At 39.9% G+C, this 21,492-nt stretch overlaps 1 protein-coding gene and 1 long non-coding RNA gene across 3 annotated transcripts in view; one reads left to right on the top strand and one right to left on the bottom strand.

The window, feature by feature from the left end:
- Positions 1-12,085, top strand: part of LOC134292341 (uncharacterized) — a 62,024-nt gene extending 49,939 nt beyond the window's left edge. Inside the window, exons 2-3 of the long non-coding RNA XR_010001506.1 lie at positions 8,798-8,961; positions 10,768-12,085. This is a non-coding gene — a long non-coding RNA (uncharacterized LOC134292341). The remainder of the gene's footprint in view (positions 1-8,797; positions 8,962-10,767) is intronic.
- On the bottom strand, positions 11,309-20,766 carry LOC134292340 (inner centromere protein-like). Of its 2 annotated transcripts, XM_062966597.1 has the most exons (10): positions 20,610-20,766; positions 19,443-19,494; positions 18,318-18,420; positions 18,098-18,235; positions 17,083-17,094; positions 14,782-14,885; positions 14,592-14,703; positions 13,751-13,873; positions 12,861-12,947; positions 11,309-11,488 (listed from the first exon to the last, which is right to left on the bottom strand). In XM_062966597.1, exons 1-10 carry the CDS (start codon positions 20,626-20,628, stop codon positions 11,477-11,479), a joined length of 762 nt encoding a protein of 253 aa, XP_062822667.1. In that variant the 5' UTR covers positions 20,629-20,766; the 3' UTR covers positions 11,309-11,476. The 2 variants fall into 2 exon arrangements, with proteins under 2 accessions (XP_062822667.1, XP_062822668.1); XM_062966598.1 differs by lacking the exon at positions 17,083-17,094.
- Between the last annotated feature and the right edge of the window lie 726 nt (positions 20,767-21,492).

Raw genomic sequence — 21,492 nt, 5'->3', positions numbered from 1 at the left:
AAAGATAAATGTGGGCTATCCCACATGGGGCCCAGCCAATGCTGTTAGACATCAACTAGCCCTAGTTAGTATGTCCAATTATTAATTGTAATAATAACAACAGCAACAATTATAATTGTTCACATTATTAAATTGTGTCCAATTGGTTTAAGATTTATTCAAAAGGCTACTTTGCTATTATTATGGTTGTTGCCATTTCATGCATACAGGCAGTCACCAAGTTATGGTTTTGTAGGTTGGCTCTTAAATTGAATTTATATTTATAGAATAGAATCATAGAATAGTAGAGTTGGAAGAGACCTCAAGGGCCATCTAGTCCAACCCCCCGCTAAGAAGCAGGAAATCGCATTCAAAGCACCCCCGACAGATGGCCATCCAGCCTCTGCTTAAAAGCTTCCAAAGAAGGAGCCTCCACCACAGCCCGGGGGAGAGAGTTCCACTGCCGAACAGCCTTTTTCACAGTGAGGAAGATCTTCCTGATGTTCAGGTGGAATCTCCTTTCCTGTAGTTTGAAGCCATTGTTCCGCATCCTAGTCTGCAGGGCAGCAGAAAATAAGCTTGCTCCCTCCTCCCTATGACTTCCCCTCACATATTTGTACATGGCTATCATGTCTCCTCTCAGCCTTCTCTTCTGCAGGCTAAACATGCCCAGCTCTTTAAGCCTCTCCTCATAGGGCTTGTTCTCCAGACCCTTAATCATTTTAGTCGCCCTCCTCTGGACGCTTTCCAGCTTGTCAACATCTCCCTTCAACTGTGGTGCCCAAAATTGGACACAGTATTCCAGGTGTGGTCTGACCAAGGCAGAATAGAGGGGGAGCATGACTTCCCTGGATCTAGACGTTATTCCCCTATTGATGCAGGCCAAAATCCCATTGGCTTTTTTAGCTGCCGCATCACATTGTAGGCTCATTTAGGTCGGAACAGGTAAATGTTTAAGTGTATGTCCTGCCAAATATATATGTTTTTATTAGCTTTTGATAGCATAGGGAAGAGTTAACACCCCTGTGGCATTTGTTTTGCTGTCTGTGCCCCTGTTCAGATGATTTCACCTCACTTTCTGTCCCTGTGACAATTGGATTTTGAAAAAATTGGCTTATTGTGGAAACAAGGTTTTATGATAAAGCTTCAGTGGAGTCCCCTTTTCCCCATGATAACTCTTTCAGGACTGAATTTCCCTTCCTAGGGGTAGAGTTCCCTCACTTGCTGTTGTCTCACCCCTGTTCTTATCTATGAGTCATTTGTAAGTTGGATGTTTGTAACTCAGGGACTGCCTGTAATGGCTTGAGTGATGGCATAAGTTCTATTTGCAGAATTTAATAAAGTATTAATAACCTTCTGTTTGATTTGATTTGCAGCATAGGGCCAAACAATACACTCTAATGCAAGTTGAGTGCTAGTTCTGTTTGGTCATTACTAAAGTGTGTTGTGTTAACACATGAGAAGGGAAAGCACACCTTGCTGTCCCTGGGCCCTGTCTTCTCTTCTACCCATTCAAGACAACAGTCTGAATCCTGGTTTTCTACAATACCAACTCACTCAATGAGCCTCCATTTCAGACTTCTTGCCTTCAATATATAGAGGATAATGGAAATAAAGACGTATTTCTTCTGGCTGGGGCAAATGTATCAAGTGTTTTTTAGTGTTTATTACTGCAGTGCTTGAGTTTTAAATAAATATCTAGTAGTGGTGTTTGTTGACTAGGGCTATTGTTGGCATCAGCTGCAGCTTGTTATTGTAGAACATCATTGAGTTGTGGGGTTGGTGGTGTTCTTATTATTCTTATTTGAATATGTCTCCTTCTCTTCTCTTTCTTTCTTTTCAAGAGTTATAATGACATGGCTCATTGGTGAACTTTTGAACAATAACTCTAAAAACACTTCAGAGGGGAGAACTGTAGACTTCAAACCTTTCAAATCACTTTCCATTTGTTAAGAAAAGGCTGAATGCAGGTCCAAGAAATGGCTACAGACAGCATCCAAAATGTATAGAATGAGTGAACGCTCCCAGGTGTCAGGAGCGACTTGAGAAACTGCAAGTCACTTCTGGTGTGAGAGAATTGTCAGTCTGCAAGGACATTGCCCAGGGGACATTGCCCAGGGGACATTGCCCAGATGTTTTTACCATCCTGTGGGAGGCTTCTCTCATGGAGGTGACAATGGCTGACAAATCCTAAGGAGCTATATTGCAGCAACTCACACCTCTTCAGATAAGTCTACAGAGAGAACTGGACTAGCGCCCTCCCTCAATGATGATGAAGTAGGCCTTCTGTCACTTTTCTTTCACATCACAATGACAGCAAAGGAAAGACTGACTACCCATTTCTCCTGTGCCATCCTCTCACTTTAAATTGATCCTGATACTGCCAGAGAGGGAATTAAAAAATAGAAGAAGCACATTATGAAACATATCCCTCCCCTGCTGTGACGGGGGTGGGCAACGTGTAAAGAGGGAGAATGGCATTCAAACGTCTGTTTTTCAATACGTGGTTTGGCATTCAGAGGGATCTGGAAATAACTGACTTGGGACACTAAGGAAGGAAGCATGTAAAATGTTGTGAAAGTGGCCAGAGGCATTCTATGGAACCATCATTTCTAATCATATATAGGGACTGATACTCAGCAGTGAGTGAACCCAGCACAGAAAGCTATGAAGACAGTCCTACACCGGTACTGATGATTCCCCTTGCCTGTTTGTTTGTTGCATTTATATGCTGTCTTTCTCCCAGAGTTGGACCCAAGGCACCTTCCAAAACAATTCACAATTTACAAGGAAGTTCTAAAAATAATTAAAGTAAAAGAATAAAATAACCCTATAAAAAAGCTCTTTTGCCCACAGATTAAAACCCTGCCTAAATAGGATAGTCTTTGCCTTCTGTTTGTTTGTTTTTTGTGTGTGTTAGGGGTGACTTGAGAAACTGCAAGTCACTTCTGGTGTGACAGAATTGGCCTTCTGCAAGGACATTGCCCAGAGCACACCTGAATGTTTAATGTTTTACCATCCTTGTGGGAGGCTTCTCTCATGTCCCTACATGGGGAGCTGGAGCTTACAGAGGAAGCTCATCTGTGCTCTCCCTGGATTCGAACCACCGACCTGTTGGTCAGCAGTCCTGCCAGCACATGGATTTAACCCATTAAGCCATTGGGAGCTCCTTTTTGCCTTTGGGGGAAACGAAAGCAGAAAAGAGTCATCTTAGCCACCAACAGAAGAGATTTACAAATAATTCATATTCAGCTTCCCTACAAAAAAAAGTAATATGAATACTTCAGATTCATACTTACACATGAGGACATGGATTCCATCATCCTCTGTCTACCTTGCCTACCTTGCCTTCTAACTCTTTCTCTGCTTTTCCATGTTGCTTTTTACAAAGCACGACTCATAAAATGCTTTATTTACTGGACAACACACATGTTAAAATCACTCAAAAGCAGGCTTGAAATATTGTTGTTGTTGTTGTTATTATTATAATTATAATTATATGTATTTATACCGTGCTTTATCTCTCCTGAAGGACACTAAAAGTGGCTTAACATAAAAGTATTATCTTACAATTTAAAATATATACAAACATGCAAAGATTAAACCAGAATTAAACATAAATAGTATTAAAAATTCAAAACCATTAAAACATATTGAAAGTCAAAAACCACAATACCCCTGAACTGATCTTTAAAATTTTATACTTTAAATACCTGTATGAATAAAAAAGGTTTTGGTCTGGTTTTAAAGGTTATTCCTTTTTAACAAATCCAAGGTTGGACCCATTCATTTTTCAACTCTTCTGGATTTTTTAATGTTAAAGGTGAGAAGAAAAAAAACGTGGGAGTTGTGGCTCTACTGAGATGTTCCACATAATGCACACAAATGCAAATTCGGGAAGAAAAGTGAGACATTGATACAATCTCAGATGATATGATGACCATCTGAAGGTTGTTTTTAGAAGAGGGAGCAAACTTGTTTTCTGATGCTGCCATGGCTAGAAAATGAATCCAATCACAAGAAAAGAGATTCCACCTAAACATTAGGAAGACCTTTTTATTATAAGAGGTGGAATAGACTGCCTCAGAAAGTGGTGGGCTCTCCATCTTTGGAAGTCTTTAAACAGATGTTGAATGAGGGCAGGGGATGGTCATTGTGGTCTCGTCCAGCTCTAAGATTCAATGTTTCCCCTTCCTGCCCCCTGCCCCCCAACGTCCCTATCTCTGCCAGTTCAACATTTGACCTTCAAAGGCACAACAGGAAACTTTGAAGTGATATGTTTAGCATGCCCGTCTGAATACAATGAGAAACCCAGATAAAGCTGCATTCCTGACACAGGGCCACTCTAAACATATGCTGACAGATTTTCCGTTAGATCTTTGTGCTGACTGGTCTAAATCTTCCTTAAGCAGGCATAGCAAGACTGGGGTAGAGATAAGATTGCAAGTCTAAAAAGAGCAGGATGTCTCTACTTTTAAGGCTTGTGCAGAAGACGGAATTTCAGCAAGTAGAGTTTGCATGACAAGTCTGAAAATCAGAGGTCTGGCTACTACCGCAAGAGAGGACAAAATGAGAACACTGTTCCCTTAATACAAATTCTGCTTCCTTAAATCACTTTTTTTTCAGTCTCCACATTTCTATAATCAAAGAGGGCGATTTGTTCCTCCCTATACCCTTGGGGGTCTGCAGCACTGCTGGTTGCCTTAATGCTAAAATTTGATAGTAACTTTCTGCACCTCTCACAAACCCTGATATTCTCCATGTGCTGGTGACGTTGTTTCTAGAAATGCTAAAATCTTATATTATTTAAATTCTAGTGCCACCAAATGCATTGGATGTCTTCTTCTAATCCAGCCAATACTGAGCCCTCTCCTTATTGCACCCACCTTCCTTTCCTAGCACTGAAAAATCAACCTGCTAATAAGGTCTCTGTTTCATCTAAAATCCTATGAGACTCTTCCTAAAGCAGTGGTTCTCAACCTGTGGGTCCTCAGGTGTTTTGGCCTACAACTCCCAGAAATCCCAGCCAGTTTACCAGCTGTTAGGATTTCTGGGAGTTGAAGGCCAAAACATCTGGGGACCCATAGGTTGAGAACCACTGTGGAACTAAAGACTTATCTAGAACTAGAGTACGCTTGTTCACCCTCCAACATCATAGAGCTATTGCAGTTGCTACAAAATTTAGGTAGCAGTGAAATGGAGTGTGACCTCAGAAGGACTGTGGGAGTCCAATGCAACCTCCCCAAACTGAAGAAACGACCATCTCTAATTTGAAAGCACTTTGTCATTAATGGTAGAAAGGTGCTCATTGGTTGCTTCTTCACCGCAAAGCACTGTAAGTGGAATCACCAGATTGGGGCTTATTATAAATTAATACATTTCAATAGCATTAGTAGAATTTGCCCTGGGTAGAATGTGATCAACAGAGTACAAATGACATGAAAGAAATAACTAATTGGCATTTGGGAACAGTTATTCCCAAAGTTAGAAAAATGTTTTAATTAAACTTTGTTGACAGAAAAAGGTTTGACCTTTGACCATTAGATTTTGGCTTCCCTTCAAAATGTTTAATGTTTACTGTTCTTATTCAACAAATATTGACATAGAGATCTATTGAAATAAGCAATGGTCTTACGCAACAGTGTCAGTCCTGGAATCAGGAAGCAGAAGGAAATGATTCCATGAACTGTTATGTAAACTCAATCCACTTCTCCATCATTTAAAGAAGGCTAATGGACAAGATCTATCTATCCATCCATTCATCAATCCACCTATCTGAACTGGCTCCCAAATTAATGGAGACATCTAAAGACTCTTTGGGCCTTTCACTTTACATATTTTATAGCATTTTGGTCCCATGTGACTTAAATTTCTAAATACTGCTCCCTATCATTGACCCAGAGGCGCAGCAGGTTAAACCGCTGAGCTGCTGAACTTGCTGACCGAAAGGTTGGTGGTTCAAATCCAGGGAATGGGGTAAGCTCCCATTGTTAGCCCCAGCTTCTGCTAACCTAGCAGTTCGAAAACATGCAAATGTGAGTAGATCAATAGGTACTACTCAGGCAGGAAGGTAACTGCGCTCCATGCAGTCATGCCAGCCACATGACCTTGGAAGTGTCTAGGTACAACGCCAGCTCTTCGGCTTAGAAATGGAGATGAGCACCAACCCCCAGAGTCAAACATGACTAGACTTAATGTTAGGGGAAAACCTTTACCTTTACCTATACAATCCAACAATTTCTCATATTCAACTTACAATTTTGTTTGTTTAGCTTATACTTTAATGGAAAGGTGGATGAAAACTCACCTTTCCTCTTTGAAGGACCAAAAGATCCGAAGTGCAATAAAGATAACTTTGGTATGATACCTCACAACTTCTGAGGATGCCTGCCATAGATGTGGGTGAAATGTCAGGAGAGAATGCTTCTGGAACATGGCCATACAGCCTGGAAAAAATCATAGCAACCCAGAGGTTGTGGCCATTAAAGCCTTCGACAACACAACTTTGTTACGTATTTGGACTAAGTCCTCTTCTTTGCCCAAACTGTCCCCTGACACATCTTATTAATAAGCCTTTATCGCATCATTCAAAGAGAGTAAACTAAATATCTGATGATTTTGCTTTCAAGCAATAAGATTAGTCTGGCTGGCAATCTATATTTGTTTTCCTCAGGCTGAAGAGGTGTAACTTCAGAGATGTTGTCTTCTTTGAGTGTCTTACTTCAGAGAATTCAATTTACAACATAGTGATCTATGAGAAGTAATAGTAAGTAAACTCTGCAAGCACTCAGGCATCCCAATTGCAGCCTACAGATACTTCGGCGAGTGTTTCTCCAGTTTTCCCTCTTAGTCTTAAAGGAAGCACATGTTACCTTTATCATCGGGTTTATCTTCCTGCACAAATGACAGCCAGCATCTTAGGCTGATGTATTTATTATTTATTTATTTACAGTATTTATATTCCGCCCTTCTCACCCCGAAGGGGACTCAGGGCGGATCACATTATACACACATAGGGCAAACATTCAAAAAAAAAAAAGCCAGACAGTATTTTTTTACATAGACTCTCGTAGCCTTCCGAAAAGATAATACTTGATACTTGATTTTTGATACTTAATACTTGATTTTTTTTTCATATCCTTACTCAGAAATCTTCCACAGTTGCCCAAATTAGAATATTGTCTGCTATTCAGGATGATCTCATGTCATTTCACAAAATAATAATCGGGTCAGAACGTCATCTCCTAAGACGGTGGTTCTCAACCTGGGGTCCCCAGATGTTTTTGGCCTTCAACTCCCAGAAATCCTAACGGCTAGTAAACTGGCTAGGATTTCTGGGAGTTGTAGGCAGGGCCGGCCGGAGATATTTTTTAATGGGAAGCGGGGGTGCTGAAAAGCGCCCCCGCCACCCGCGCCCTGGCCCCGCCCAGCGTGCCCTGGCCCCGCCTCCCACGCTGCGTGGGAGGCGGGGCCAGGGCGATTAGTGAGGGGGGCGGGGCCACAGTTGGCCCCGCCCCCGCCCAGCGTGGCCATTTTGCCCTTAGTAACAAACTAAGGGCAAAAATGGCTTATCTGGCTGTGCGCATGCGCACAGCCAGAGAAGCCATTTTTGCCCTTAGTTTGTTACTAAGGGCAAAATGGCCTAGCTGTGCTGTGCGCACGCGCACAGCACAGCTAGGCCATTCGGGCCTGACTTCCTGGTCGCGGCCGGCGACCGCCCGGGCGATCGCCGGCCGCGACCAGGAAGTCAGGCCCGAATGGCGCCCCTAGCAGCCAGCGCCCGAGGCGGCCGCGTCCGCGGCCGCCTAGTAACAACCGGCCCTGGTTGTAGGCCAAAAATATCTGGGGACCCTAGGTTGAGAACCACTGTCTTAAAGGAAGCCCAAAAATAATGGGTGCTTAAAGTGCGCAGGTGAAGACTATTATAGCACATTCCCGTACATGTTTAGTCAAATGGCAGACAAGCACAGATCGCACTCTAAGAAAGACATGGCAACAGTTTAACATTTGTGACCTTTAAAAGAACATTTCCCAATAATCTTTAGAATATTAGAACCACTGGAAGCTGCCTTATTCCATGTCAAAAATATTTGGTCTATCAGCATATCATTCCCTTTGATTGCCAACATAGTTTATAGGCGTCAAAAAGTGGGGTGAGAGTATGCTCCATGGTCAGAGAACACTGCATGATGGTGTAACCAAAACAAAACCAGCAGTGAATGGTATGAAATTGGGTCTGCCTGCCAGAAGCATCCCCTTTCCAGAACCTCAGAAAAAATATGTCATCAGATACCTAATGTTAACTAGATTTTTTTTTTTTGAGTCAAGAGTGACTGGTGTGAGAGAATTGGCCTTCTGCAAGGACTTTGCCCAAGGGATGCCTGGATGTTTTGATGTTTTTACCATCCTTGTGGGAGGCTTCTGTCATGTTCTCGTATGGAGCTGGAGCTGATAAAGGGGGCTCATCCATGCTCTTCCCGGGTTGAATTCGAACCGGCAACCTTCAGATTAGCAACCTGGTACAAGGGTTTAATCCACTGCGCCACTGGAGGCTCCTATGTTAACTAGACATGTCAAGGATTGAATCTGTGACCTTCTGCAAGCAAGCATATGTTCTGCCACAGAGCAATCCATACTAACAAGGAAGTTCATGCATATGATCATGAGAAAGCTGCTTGCCAGTGAGGAAGCCAAAATAATTCATTGGAATGTATTAAATTTGTTGCAGAACATATTTAAAAGTAGGGTTTCTTTTTCAAATCCAATGTAATATCCTAAAATTTATTCATATTTTTTTCAACTTGTCTTGCACTTTCAGGTTGCGCTGCTGTAACCTCCAATCCAAGTCATGCATGAAATTAGTTGCTGTCATTCTAAAACCAGAACCTGAGAGAGCTCTACTTGAGACTTTAACAATATAGATGGACTGACAAAGCTCTGTGAAATACTGATACATCTTGACTGCAAACTGCAGGTGCTCAGGTAAGGGGCTGATGGTTCATAGGCAGCACCAGCCTTCCCGCTGCATGACCTCAAAAGTTGTTGATATATTTACTGTAAGAACCTGGTTCCTTTTTATTAGCATCATATGAGAAAAAGCTATCCTATGTTGGACAGGAGAGGACAGTTATTTCTATTCACTTTGTATGGCTCCCCTTGGGAAAATGCTTCCCCAGAGTAGTGGCTAAGTATTAAAGGACAGAAGTATATATAACCAAATAGTTCTACTACAATGCCTACATATCTATTCTGATATGAGGTGCAGCAGAAGGTACTAGTCTCCCTGAATATGTCAGGATTTTGTCCTTTACCTCTGTCAGTAAAGTGGGTGAAATCTGTCTCAGGCACATTGCAGAACCTGCAATTTCGCTGGGTTATTTTCCAGAACAGTTGCATTGTAACTTTCTAGCTCCTCTAGAGGAGGGTAGCTTGGGGAGGAGCCCATTTCCTCTGTCTATGGACTACCCAGTCCTGGTTTGAGTCCTTTGCTTCCTTCTTAAGGTTTATTATCAAAAGTGACCAGTAAGCAATGTATCTTGAAGTCACTGCAGCTTTGATATACATCCAGTGTATAGCTGACTTGCTTCTCACATCTTTTCCTACTCTAATTCAGGGAATGAGAGAAGAATATGGATCCAAAAATCCCAGGGCAAAACAAGCAGAGCTTCACAAAGATGTGTTTGGGAATTAGCTCTGTGTAACATTTACACACAGTTGAGTTGCTATATTTTTATTCTGAAATATTCAATTTTATTAAAAAAAAAACAGCATTTTCTGCAGAATAATTCATATTTCTATGTCAAAATATTTGTTTCCATGCAGAAAATCCAATGGGAATTTTGCACTGCATAAGTCCCAAATTATGAATAGTCTTTAAGATCTGAATGGGGGAAGAAAATTATTTCTTGCTTTGTTGAAAATAAATTTCATGAAGAATTATATCCTATTGGAATTGAATAAGCTGCCATGATCATATCGGGTCTTTTTACGTAAAAATAATAATAACAGCTTTTTCAGCATTGTCTCAAGATCCAATCTAATGCCTAAGATCGAAAAACATTGTGTACCTTTAAATTGCCCGTAAACCTATGACACTCCCATGAGTTCCATAGTTTAGGTGAAAAATATTCAAGAGGTGGTTTCCTAGTTACAACTTCCTGTTGTCTCATCCCTGTTCTTAACTATGAGTAATTTGTAAGTCAGATGTTTGTAACTTGGGGACTGCCTGTATCTGTATCAAAAGGCAAACTAGAACAGTAGTTCTTCTTCAGTATCCCAAGATACACATATTAGGAAAACATGTTCATAAATATAATGCTGGAAAGGATGCCTAAATCAGCATGATTTAGACCTTAAAACAGAAGGCTCAAACAGATAGGCACAAGAATGAATTAGTTAAAATTGACCCATTAGTCAATTTCTGGCCAAAATCAGCCAATGAAAATTTTAACATCACAAAATAATGAAGTCAAGATTCTTCCAAAATACTTGGAAGAACTTCCTTTTTTTCTTTTTCCATATACCAGACTCTAACATATAGGGGACCTTACACCAATTTATCAGCATCTTTGTATCATTATTCTATTCTTTAAAATTCATTAACACAAGGTTTAGAAAATAGAAAACCTTTGATTCCAAAGGTCCTTTTCTAAAAGTAAAATCAAAGTGTATTGTGGTACCCTAAAAACAGTACACTTATTGTGACAAAAGCTTTCTTAAGATCAGAGCTGCAAAGAAGATTTTGCTTTTTCATTGACGTGCAATAACATGTTCTTATTTTTATCTTAGGCTCAATTCATGTGAACTAACCAAAGCATGTTGTGAAGATCTTTTTGAAGTTCTCAAAAAGAGTAAGTCTTTGTAAGAACTAGACCCAAGCAACAATGAGGATCTAAAGACAAACCTAGAAGCTGATAAACGAAGCCAGATTAGAAAACTGAAGCGGTGCAATTTTAGAATACAAATATGGCTATAGAAGAGCAATGTGGGGAAATGGGTATGTATTTTTCTCAGTTAAACTAACTACTTTGCTGTCTTTCTGTTAAAATGATAGAATTGGATATTTGCCCTAGTTTTTGATCTATCAAACTGTGCGAAGGATTAAATTTGGAGATGCAACTGCTCCAAAGCTGTTCCATAAGACACCATGACTGAAGATTTGAACCTAATTTATCTCTACTAATCAGATACTCTTGTATACCATGAGGGCTGAATGAACTGAATTTGGGTCGTAATACTATTTTTAGTTACTCATCCCTGAAAATTAAACTGGACAAAAGGCTCTTGTTCTCTTCCTCTCACAAATAAAGACAAAACATCATAGAAAACCTTAAGAGTTTCAAATAGAAAAAACTTTATTAACATTATAAGGTGAAACCAGTTGTACATGTTTAAAATATCAAACAGCTCTGAAATATATCCAGGTTTGGACTTTTCACAACACCAAATAACCTCCTGACATTAGATGGATTGTAATATTGGTGCATGACACCTTGGGTCAGTTGATTTCCTAGGAGAAGACAACACAATATTACTAGCATTAGGAATTATTTATCTAAGATGCATGCTGTATTGTTTCAGAGCTCTTAAAAGGAGGCGGCACAAATTTGAAAGGAAGAATTAACTCTCTTTTCCCCAACCAGTTTAGAAAAAAAGTTTGTCCTTTCTCCCTCAAGTCAGTTTGACACAGAAGGCTGCAATGACAACCAAGACTGAAGTCACAAAGAATATGCAGGTTTGACTGAAAATGTTAGAGAATCATTGCTAGAAGCAAAGGAGAATATCTGTGCCGATTGAATTTAACAGATTTGGTCTGTAGGAGAAACAGCCTTAATGAATTGTACTCTTTTCATATGTCCTGGAGTCAGGTGTATGAGATGAAAACACAATGTAACAATTCTTGCAATGCATTCAGATTTGGTTATTTTAAAATTTATATATTGTAATTTTATATTGCATTTAATTGCTTTTTAACTGATTTTATGTACTGTTGATTGATTTTGTATAGGCATCTAATTGTGCCAGGGTTGTAAGCCACCCTGAGTCCCTTCGGGTGAAAAGGGCGGGATATAAATATTGGAAATAAAATAAATAAATAAATATCAAATGCTGACTTGTGTTACTGAGGCCAGACACAGTGTAAAGAGAAACATACATTCACACACGCAACCGTAGGAGTGGGAAACATTGGCAGATTTGGGGCCAGTTCTGAGAGACACACAGGATCAACAAACACAACCAAAATGTTTGGTTTTGTTTTTGAAAACTGCAACTCAAAGATCACTATTAGTTTTTGTTTTTTTTAAAGGGAAAACCTGAAAAGGAATTCTTTCAATCAAGCAAAATCTGTGCTTTGCCTTAGAGTGCAACTGCCTCTACTCGAGGCTTTCAGGAGCATAATTCTCCCTACAGGTGTTCACATATTACATTCAATACACAGACTACAGATCTATATTTTCTACATATAATATTCAAGAGAATGGTCCTATGTTACACAGTACAAACATTTTCAGATATTTGCCAAAATCTCTGCTTTCATTCATTCCCACACAGATATAATAAAAATAAAGTGTTTATGTAGCGTTGCGAGAGAATGATCATATAGAAAAATGAATGCATGACATACATTTTCCATTTAGAAAAGTTTGTGCAGTGTTGTCCTTTACCACATGCATAGGGCACAACTCTTTCGAATCCTAAAGAGTTACTACAGGATATGGTGCGGTGTTTGAAGAAATGTGGAGGAACAGCAAAATAATTAGGTTACCTGTTTGTCTGCATAGCTCTCTGCCCTTGTATAGTACAGTATATATTCCTTCGCTGAACAAGTTCATAGGGTGATTATTTCTTCCAACTTCTGATGTCTGTTTTTCAGAACTCACCTGAATATCTACCGTCACATTCAGTTGTTTGCTAGCCGTCTTGGCCTCTGCTGCCTTTTGTTCCTCTTCTTCCTTCAATTGTTCTTTCTTTAAAAAGAGAAGGCGACACATTGCTAGTTAAAGGCACCAGCTCCAAGCTCAAAGGTGGTAAAGCAAAGGGCAAGAAGGCCAATTTTCTATTGACTGCAAGGATATCTTGCTTGAGAATTGTACAAAAAAATGAAATCAGAAATTCTTTTCAGATCACTTTTGAGGCTGGGTTCTTTAAACCTTTGGCTTGTGATTTTACCAATTTTTGGGGGGGGGGGGGCCTATATCCTAGCCAAGTGGCTCAAGACTAATCAGATGAAGGCCTGCACCAAATTTCCACAAGTCCACATAACATGTTTGTTACTTTCAGCTGTGAAAGGGAAACTTAAATATTCAGTATCCTCTTTCACCACAGAATCCTAAACATATTTATATAATTAAATCGAGAAAGACTGTTTTTCAAAAATTTGTCAAAATTGCCTGACCTTTCATGTCAAAGCTGAACTGAACCACAAGACATACATTTTCCCTGAAGAATCTTACAGGCTTAAAATAGCAATAAAGTTTAATCAAAGTTACTTAATATTTAATAAGCCTGAGAAGATTCATGGAATGTTTTTGCAAAACTTTGCTGATTGCAGTGGGCTTCTACAGCAAGTTACGAATCATGCAGCAATTCAACAGCAATTCCGAGCATTATTCACTATTGTTTAGAACTAATGGGATTTGTAGTCCCACAGCTAGAAGGCTGTATGAGTCTCAACTCTGCTCTACAAGAAAGTTTACTTTCTCCTTGGCCCCATCTCTGGAGAAAGCCACCATCCCATGCTCCAGTCTTGCCCAAACACTTTTCACCTTACCAGCTGCAGAGCTTTCTGTTTGCGGGCTTCTTCATCTTGTTTGCGCCGGGCTTCAATTTCCTCCAGCTTCTTAGCAGCCACTTTCTTCTTAACTTTGTCTTCTGCTAATTTTTCCTCTCGTACCTAGAATATTGATTTATTTACACCTACATCTTTCCTTAAAAGAGTTCAAGGCTTCTCTCCCCTTCCTTGTTTTTATCCTGATGACTACACTATAGGTTGGTCAATGGACAGGCAGCGATTAGTCTCACAGGGATATTGTTGCATGGCAGAATCTGGGTCTCCACAGAACTGGCACTTAAGTCATCATATCAGCCCGGCTCTTGGTTAGTCATCTCTTGGCAATTTATGAGATACACTATCTTTCCTTATAGAATTCCCATTTCATTGAATTCTGTATATGCCTTTTTTATACCAGACTGAAAAATCTTAATAATTTTCAATAGCAAGACTACAATAGGCACTCCCCTTTGATGGGGTTTAGAAGCACAGGACCCTTGCAAAAGTGGGAATAAAGAAATCCACTATTCTATCTGAGAGATAGAATGACTCCCAGAGTGACTCTATGGTCAACTTTTGTCAGAGCTTGACAGTAGAATTGCATAAGAGAACTTAAAGAGATTCCCAGAGAGAACATAGTTATCAAGTCCACAAATAATCAAATCTGAAAAAATTAAGCCTGCAAATATGGAGGACCAACGGTACTCATAGGTCTACTGCTCAAACAGATATTACCAACACAGGGAAAGAGTTCATTAAATTGGTAAGAGAATTGTATCCTGACATTTGGAATACAAGTCTTGATAATGTAATGTAGCCTTGTTGCTACATTCAGACTTACCTTCTCATATTTCTCCTCATCTTGAGCCAGCTTTTGCTCAAGCCTCTTTTTCTTCTCCTCCTCCATCTGTTCTGCCCGCTCTCGAGCCTTGCGAAAGCGCTCTTCACGTTTCCTGAGGACACATTAAACTCTATTTAGAAATGGTATCCACGACAAACTAGAAAAGAAGCAAGTGGAAGCACTCACATACCGCCTCATCTCTTCTTGTTGCTTCCTCTTCTGTTCTTCCAGTTTCTGTTTTCGATATTTTTCAGCTTCTTCCTTTTTCCGAAGGTTTTCCAACCGTTGCTTTTCCTAGACAACATGAAACTCATTAGCACACATCGTAATAGGTGTGCTTGCTCCAATAGCTAAAAGGCAACCAACTCAGCTGCACTTCTAGTCAAGGAAAGAAGAGCTTTCCCTCCACTTCCCTGCTTTCCTTTGGGGCAAATCCATTTAACAGTGACATTGGCCATGATAACTAAAGTGAAACAGCGACCAGAAAGAATCCCAGTGTCAATGCAATGTTTTCCAAGAATAAGATGGCAATATGACAGATCAATGTGACCAATCTCAATCCCAGCACTGCCAACAGCAGCCACTACTATCAATTATTAATTAAAGTATAAACACTACAATATCCTGAGACTTCTATCAGTCATGAAATATGAATCTTTTCTCATTTTCAAATAGGGTTGTGATGTAATATTGTGTTACAAGAGAGGGAGCTTGGAAATAACATGTCACAAGCACATAGAACTGCTATTTTTCCCATTGACAAGAGCATAACCAAGCCACATGTAAAAGCTACACAACAACTGGAAACAACTGGAAAGTCACTCCATTGGTGCAACAAGTAAGCTTCCAGTTACTTTTCAAAGGCATTTATTCCTAGAATTGTTACAAAATATTATCATTATTCTGTTTTTAATCTTTTAAAAGAGGCTAATGTTATGTCCTTCTCTTATCAGTCATAAAGCCACATTCTGCTGGCACCATCTTTACTTGTTCCAGTCCTATGAGCAATCAACAATGCATCATTGCAACAAATAATGTCTATGAATTAGTCTTCAAACAGCATAATTAGCAATGGAAGTGGATTGTTTTTAAAGTAACCTTTTCCAGGTGCTGGGGTAGGATGCACATTGGATTTTCATCTATTCAAAGCAACAGTAATTTCTAGATATGTACTTAAAGCATTGCTTTGTCACTTGAAAAAGATTATGTTCTGCCAACTGTCATCACAGCACGTCTTTCCTAAATAGGAAACAAGTCTTGATAACTAATAAATAAATGAAATTTTCTGCCAAGATGCCACACATACACTAAGAAGCATGAAGGAGGAGGAAGAGAATGAAGTCTCAATGTTAGAAAGGTTTGTTTATTGTTTCCCCAATGAAGTTGAAGTAGCATGTGCAAGTACAAAGTACTGAGTGGCAACTAAAGAGAGATTTTCACAAATTGATTTGAATTTTAACTGGCCAACAAACTTACTGCAGAGGAACAAAACCTGGGCCAAATTAGGCATAGATCACCCCAGAGAAGTTTTATTTACTTAAAGAGACCAGTAAATTGGAAATCAATACCAGGTGTTACAGCCTTCTCTTTGGTCTGCGTTTTCAAATATATATACCGGTAAGTATCAACCAAATCTAGTAATGTGAGATGGGACATTGATCCATTAGGCCTTTTGAAGTAGGGATATTTTTCTTAAGCTTATTTTTCTGGTCTCAAACCTGTCAACACACCAACACTAACATTTCTACTAGGGTCTATAAGCAAAATGATTTGATATAAAATGGAATAATCAATTAGTTTTCCCAGTAACTTGAATAACTTCCATGCCAGGGTTTTCTTTCTAACTAAGCAGACATCTGCTGAATACAACTGTTACATTGAGGAAGGAGTCTAACACACTTATTTTGGTGGAGAGAAAGTCTCACTGAAGTCTGTGGGACTTACTTCTAAGTAAGGATGCAGACTATGCACTTTTCAACATTATTTTCCTCCTCCTTTTTTGTATGTTTAGTTCAGGTAGAAACTGTTAGATGGGTTGATCTGGGCAGCTAAAAAGACTAGAATTAACTATGAACAGCTACATTATTAAAATAAAATGGGCAAGATCTAAAAAAGACAACAAAGCTCCTCGAAGCAATGTTCAATAATATTATAGTTTGTCTTTTGCACTTTGTTGCCTGTCTTGATCCTTCTAATCTAAATTAAATTAAGTGGGTAGTGTAAATAAACTGAAACATTGGATGAATGAAATGATAAATATGAATAATCACATTCTGAAATGAAATGCCCATGGTTCTTGTACAACATTGAGAAAACAGTGAAATGCCACTAGAAATTGTGCAAGTAGTCTACATTTTAGTAAGGTTTGTTGCAAAGGCCAGGCAGCCCCTTCAAAGAATGGATGTTGCTATGCATGTTAGGGATGCCATTGGATGACACACTGTTAATTATGTGCAAACACATCTAATCTAAGATCAATCTTGTTACTTACAACAAACCCTCCCTGTATGAAGAGAAAGTTATGATATAGTTAATACCTTTGAAAAGTGAATCGTATTGTTAACTCGATATCTATTGTTAACAATATGACCGAAATAGACTTGCATCTAGCATTCCACCCTATTGCCATAAAGCTTTGCTGGGTCAACTGTACCTTTACCTACACTTCATAAGACCTGTACTACCATTCTGTTAACCCAAGAAGCAGCAATGGACTTCACCACTTTCAAGAGACTTATGCTGGGATACTGAATACATAGTCTGCAAATTAAACAAACACGCCAGAATCTTAATGGTAAGATAAAATAGTTCAAATCAATGTGCATATTTTGATAATTTGGTCTTATAAATAGATAAAATATTAATAAAATTAATCAGTCCTTTTGCCTGTCTATTCTGTCACACTGTCTCATGCCAGCACTTAACATCATTCAGTCCCTTGGGTCCCTAAACCCAATCAAGTTTTTCTTTAAAAGGGCAAAACACAGTAATTTTGCATTTGTTTGCATACACCCCCCAACCCTTTTCATTGATCTTTTTTAATATTAATGTAATGTTTTTAAACGTTAATATGTATTGTTTTTATTTAATCCTATTTTAAGCTTATTTGTATGTGTGAGGTATCAAATGGTTGCCATATGTAACCTTGCCTTGAGTCCCCTTTGGGGTGGAGAAGGCAGGGTATAAATGGGGTAAATAAATAAATAAATTTTAAATGAAACGGATGTAAAAATGCCTGTCAAGTCTGAAGACTTTTGCAAGATTATTAATGATGAAAAAACATAATAGTGAAAACAGAAAAAGAACATTGAGCTCCTGCTAGTTAGGTTTGGCATGTAGGGAAAACCCAGGCATTGTGGATTGGTCCTCCCATCCATACCAAGAATCCCCCTGACAATTTGCATATTTATTATTACTTTCTCCCCCTGCACTACACCTGAGCAGGTAAATTTTAGTTCAGAAGCTGCTCTTCCCCCCTTTCCACCTATAAAAAGATCTCATGTTACCTGGGTAGTGGGCCTTAAAGGAGTCTTTTGCTTGAGGAATGATTTTACTGTACAGCTTCGGCTCACAGAGCTTGAGGTTCCCATAAGTATTTGGTTCTTCTGCACTGTGTGCAAGAATGTCTTGAATGGCCGGACAACCTAAAGAGTACAAAATATAATCAGTCCTTGGGAAACCATTAATAAACTTAACATGTTCTCTAGGATACAATACTTGTCTCACCTTGCTGGCAAGGTAAGGAGGCGGAACCTTTTTTCTTGGTGGAGAGAGCTTCTCTTGTTCATCCTCTAGATCACCAAGCGGTCTTTTATAACTTGCTTGTCTCCTGTAAATTTAGTTTTGTATATAAAAATTAACGGAGGACTCATTATACAGAACACACCAGTACAATATTCTATCATCGGTCCTCTTGAAAGCACCACGCATCTTCCATCCCTTGGCTTCTTTCTGAGTCCTTTAAGGGGCTTAAAAGAATCCTTAGGCAAGATGTCAGCTTTTTTGTGTGTGTGTGTGTCAGGAGCAACCGGAGTTGCTTCTGGAGTGAGAAAATTGGCCGTCTGCAAGGATGTTGCCCAGGGGACACCCTGATGTTTTTACCATCCTTGTGGGAGGCTTCTCTGGATTTGAACCTGGCAGCCTTCAGGTCAGCAACCCAACCAAGATGTCAGCTCAAGGATATAGCTCGATTTCACTAAGGGCCCTTAGTGATAACCTACAATATCTGCTTTGAACTGGGTCCCCTTCCACACAGCTGAATAAAATCTCACATTATCTGCTTTGAGCAGGAATATATGGCATATGTGTAGTTCAAAGCCGATACTGTGGGATTTTCTGCCTTGATATTCTGGGTGATATGGCTGTGTGGAAGGGTCCTGGATTATCTGAGTCCACACTGCCATATCATCCAGTTCAATGTGGATTTTATACAGTTGTGTAGAAGGAGCCAAGTCTCCCTTACATAGAAGGGGATTCAAATCCATGAACCTAATTTGGCATTATCTCTTATTTGTAACCCAGCCTGAAAATTCTCCCTTCCTCAACTACAAAGAGGAATACTATTTTATGTTTTTCCCATTCTTTTCTTTCCCTGTACCTCCATTCATCTTATTTTCCAACACTTTGAACCTGTGTATGACTGGGTCACTCTTTTTGTCACTCATGTGAGATAACAAGCAATGAAGCTTTGTTCCTGCTCCCAGTAACAAACAAATAGAAATGATCTGGTAGTCTTACTCATAGGTGATGCACAGGCATATACACAAACAATAGATACAAGAGTAAATATACCAAGGTTAAGAAAAGAATACTGGTCATGAAGTTTGTCAAAAGACCCAACAGACAACATACCCAACGTTCTGGGATGGTTTTCGAATTTCTTCAGTCTTTTCAGGGCTGCCCACTGCATAGAGAAAAGCAACTACAGTTACTGGTCACTGAACTATTTTATGTGATAAAAGCATGAGGTGAAAACTGTATCATCAAGACGATGAACATTTGTAATTGCCAGGACAGATATGCTTATAATTTACTATTTTATAGAGGTTTTTAAAAAACTTATTTTAATCCCTTTACCTAAGTGTTTATAAGGCAAACAAAGCAAAGCAACTGGGCTACGATTACTTAAAAAAAACCAGCAACACATTTTATGTTAGCAAACATTATAAAGGGAAAAACAGTTCATCCACTTCTGAAGATTCAGATCAATGCCATGTTTAGAAGATGCAATCCTAAAAACTGATTCACCCATAAATAGAATTGAATTTTGATTAAGTTACATATTCAAATATATGAGTTATGATTATGTATATGAAGGAAGTGAATAGGCTCAGTGCAGTTATTCCTCTATTATTTGGGTGGCATATACCATATTTTACCGCATTTGAAAGGCTGACATAAAGAAGGAGGAGAAGGCTTGTCTTCTGCTGCCCTGGAGACCAGGACTCAGAGCAATGAGTCTGAGAAAATTATAGGAAAGGAGATTCACCCATTAGGGTGAACTTCCTGACCAAGAGAACTGTCCAACAGTGGAACTCTCTTTCTCGGACTGTGGTAGAAGCTCCTCCCTTGGAAGCTTTTAAACAAGAGGCTGGATGGCCATCTGTCAAGCGTACTTTGAGTGCTCATTTCCTGCATTTCATTTCCTTTCCGTAAGCGGCTGAGGGGGAAAAAGGAAAGGGCCTGAGGCTGTGAGGAATGGTGGGAGTTGGAGTCCAAAACACCTGGAGGGCCCAAGTTGGCCCATGCCTGCTTTAAAGTCTAACAACCACAATATCAATACGTTGAGCATCGCATATCCAAAACGTTGGGGGCAGAATGTTTTTATCATCAGGAAGCCAAGGGGTGGCTATCTCATGCGGTACCGAACTGAATGAATTGCCCCGTGAAGATACCCCCCAAGGCACGCAAACACCCCAAAGTCCCAAACAACCCAGTTTTCCCATTCTGATTCGCTGTGCACAAAAGGAAGATGCGAGGCGGAGGCGGGCGACCCTTAAAGCCTTCCCTGGGACTCACCCCTTGGGTTCCCCGCCATTGTTGCTTTGCGGATCCAAGTCTACAGAGGCGAAATTTCCGCAGCCAGCTGTTAACAGCGACCCCGCGCTCGAAACGCCCCCAGCCCAGGCTTGTCGCCGTTGAAATATTTTTTTCAAACAACGTCACTCCCCGCGGTCCAATGAGCAGCGCGCGCCTCCACGACGGGGCCGGCTATTGGCTGAGACGCAGCTACCGAAATAAAGCCCAGGAAGGGGCTGGGCTTAGGCGCAACGGAAGGAAGGGAAGTCTCGGGGTTACACTGGAGCAGGAATGAGTAAACTCCGGCCCTCCAGGTGTTTTGGACTTCAACTCCCACAATTCCTAACAACCGTTAGGAATTGTGGGAGTTGAAGTCCAAAACACCTGGAGGGCCCATGCCTGCACTAGAGTTAAAAGCAAGTGTGCATCCCTCCTGAAATCCCCGAGCTTGTAGTTTAGGGGAGGGGCCTTCAAAATGCCCAGCCAGAAAGAACCTGAGTCTCATTAAACTACAAGTCTCAGAATTTTGCAGGAGGCAGCCACGGGATTTCAAATGGGATGCATACTCTGCCTACTAAGTACAGTAGAGTCTCACTTATCCAACAGAAACGGGCTGGCAGAATGTTGGATAAGCGAATATCTTGGATAACAAGGAGGGATTAAGGAAAAACCTATTAAACATCAAATTAGGTTATGATTTTACAAATTAAGCACCAAAACATCATGTTATACAACAAATTTGACAGAAAAAGTTGTTCAATACACGGTAATGTTATGTTGTTATTACTCTATTTACTAATTTAACACCAAAATATCACGATATATTGAAGACACTGACTAAAAAAATGGCTTGGATAATCCAGAGGCTTGGATAAGCGAGGCT

Source organism: Anolis carolinensis, unplaced genomic scaffold (assembly GCF_035594765.1).
Source record: "Anolis carolinensis isolate JA03-04 unplaced genomic scaffold, rAnoCar3.1.pri scaffold_25, whole genome shotgun sequence".
NCBI classification, from domain to species: Eukaryota; Metazoa; Chordata; class Lepidosauria; order Squamata; family Dactyloidae; genus Anolis; species Anolis carolinensis.
Note: the sequence above shows the minus strand (reverse complement) of the source record. Positions and strands in the feature narration are given on the sequence as shown.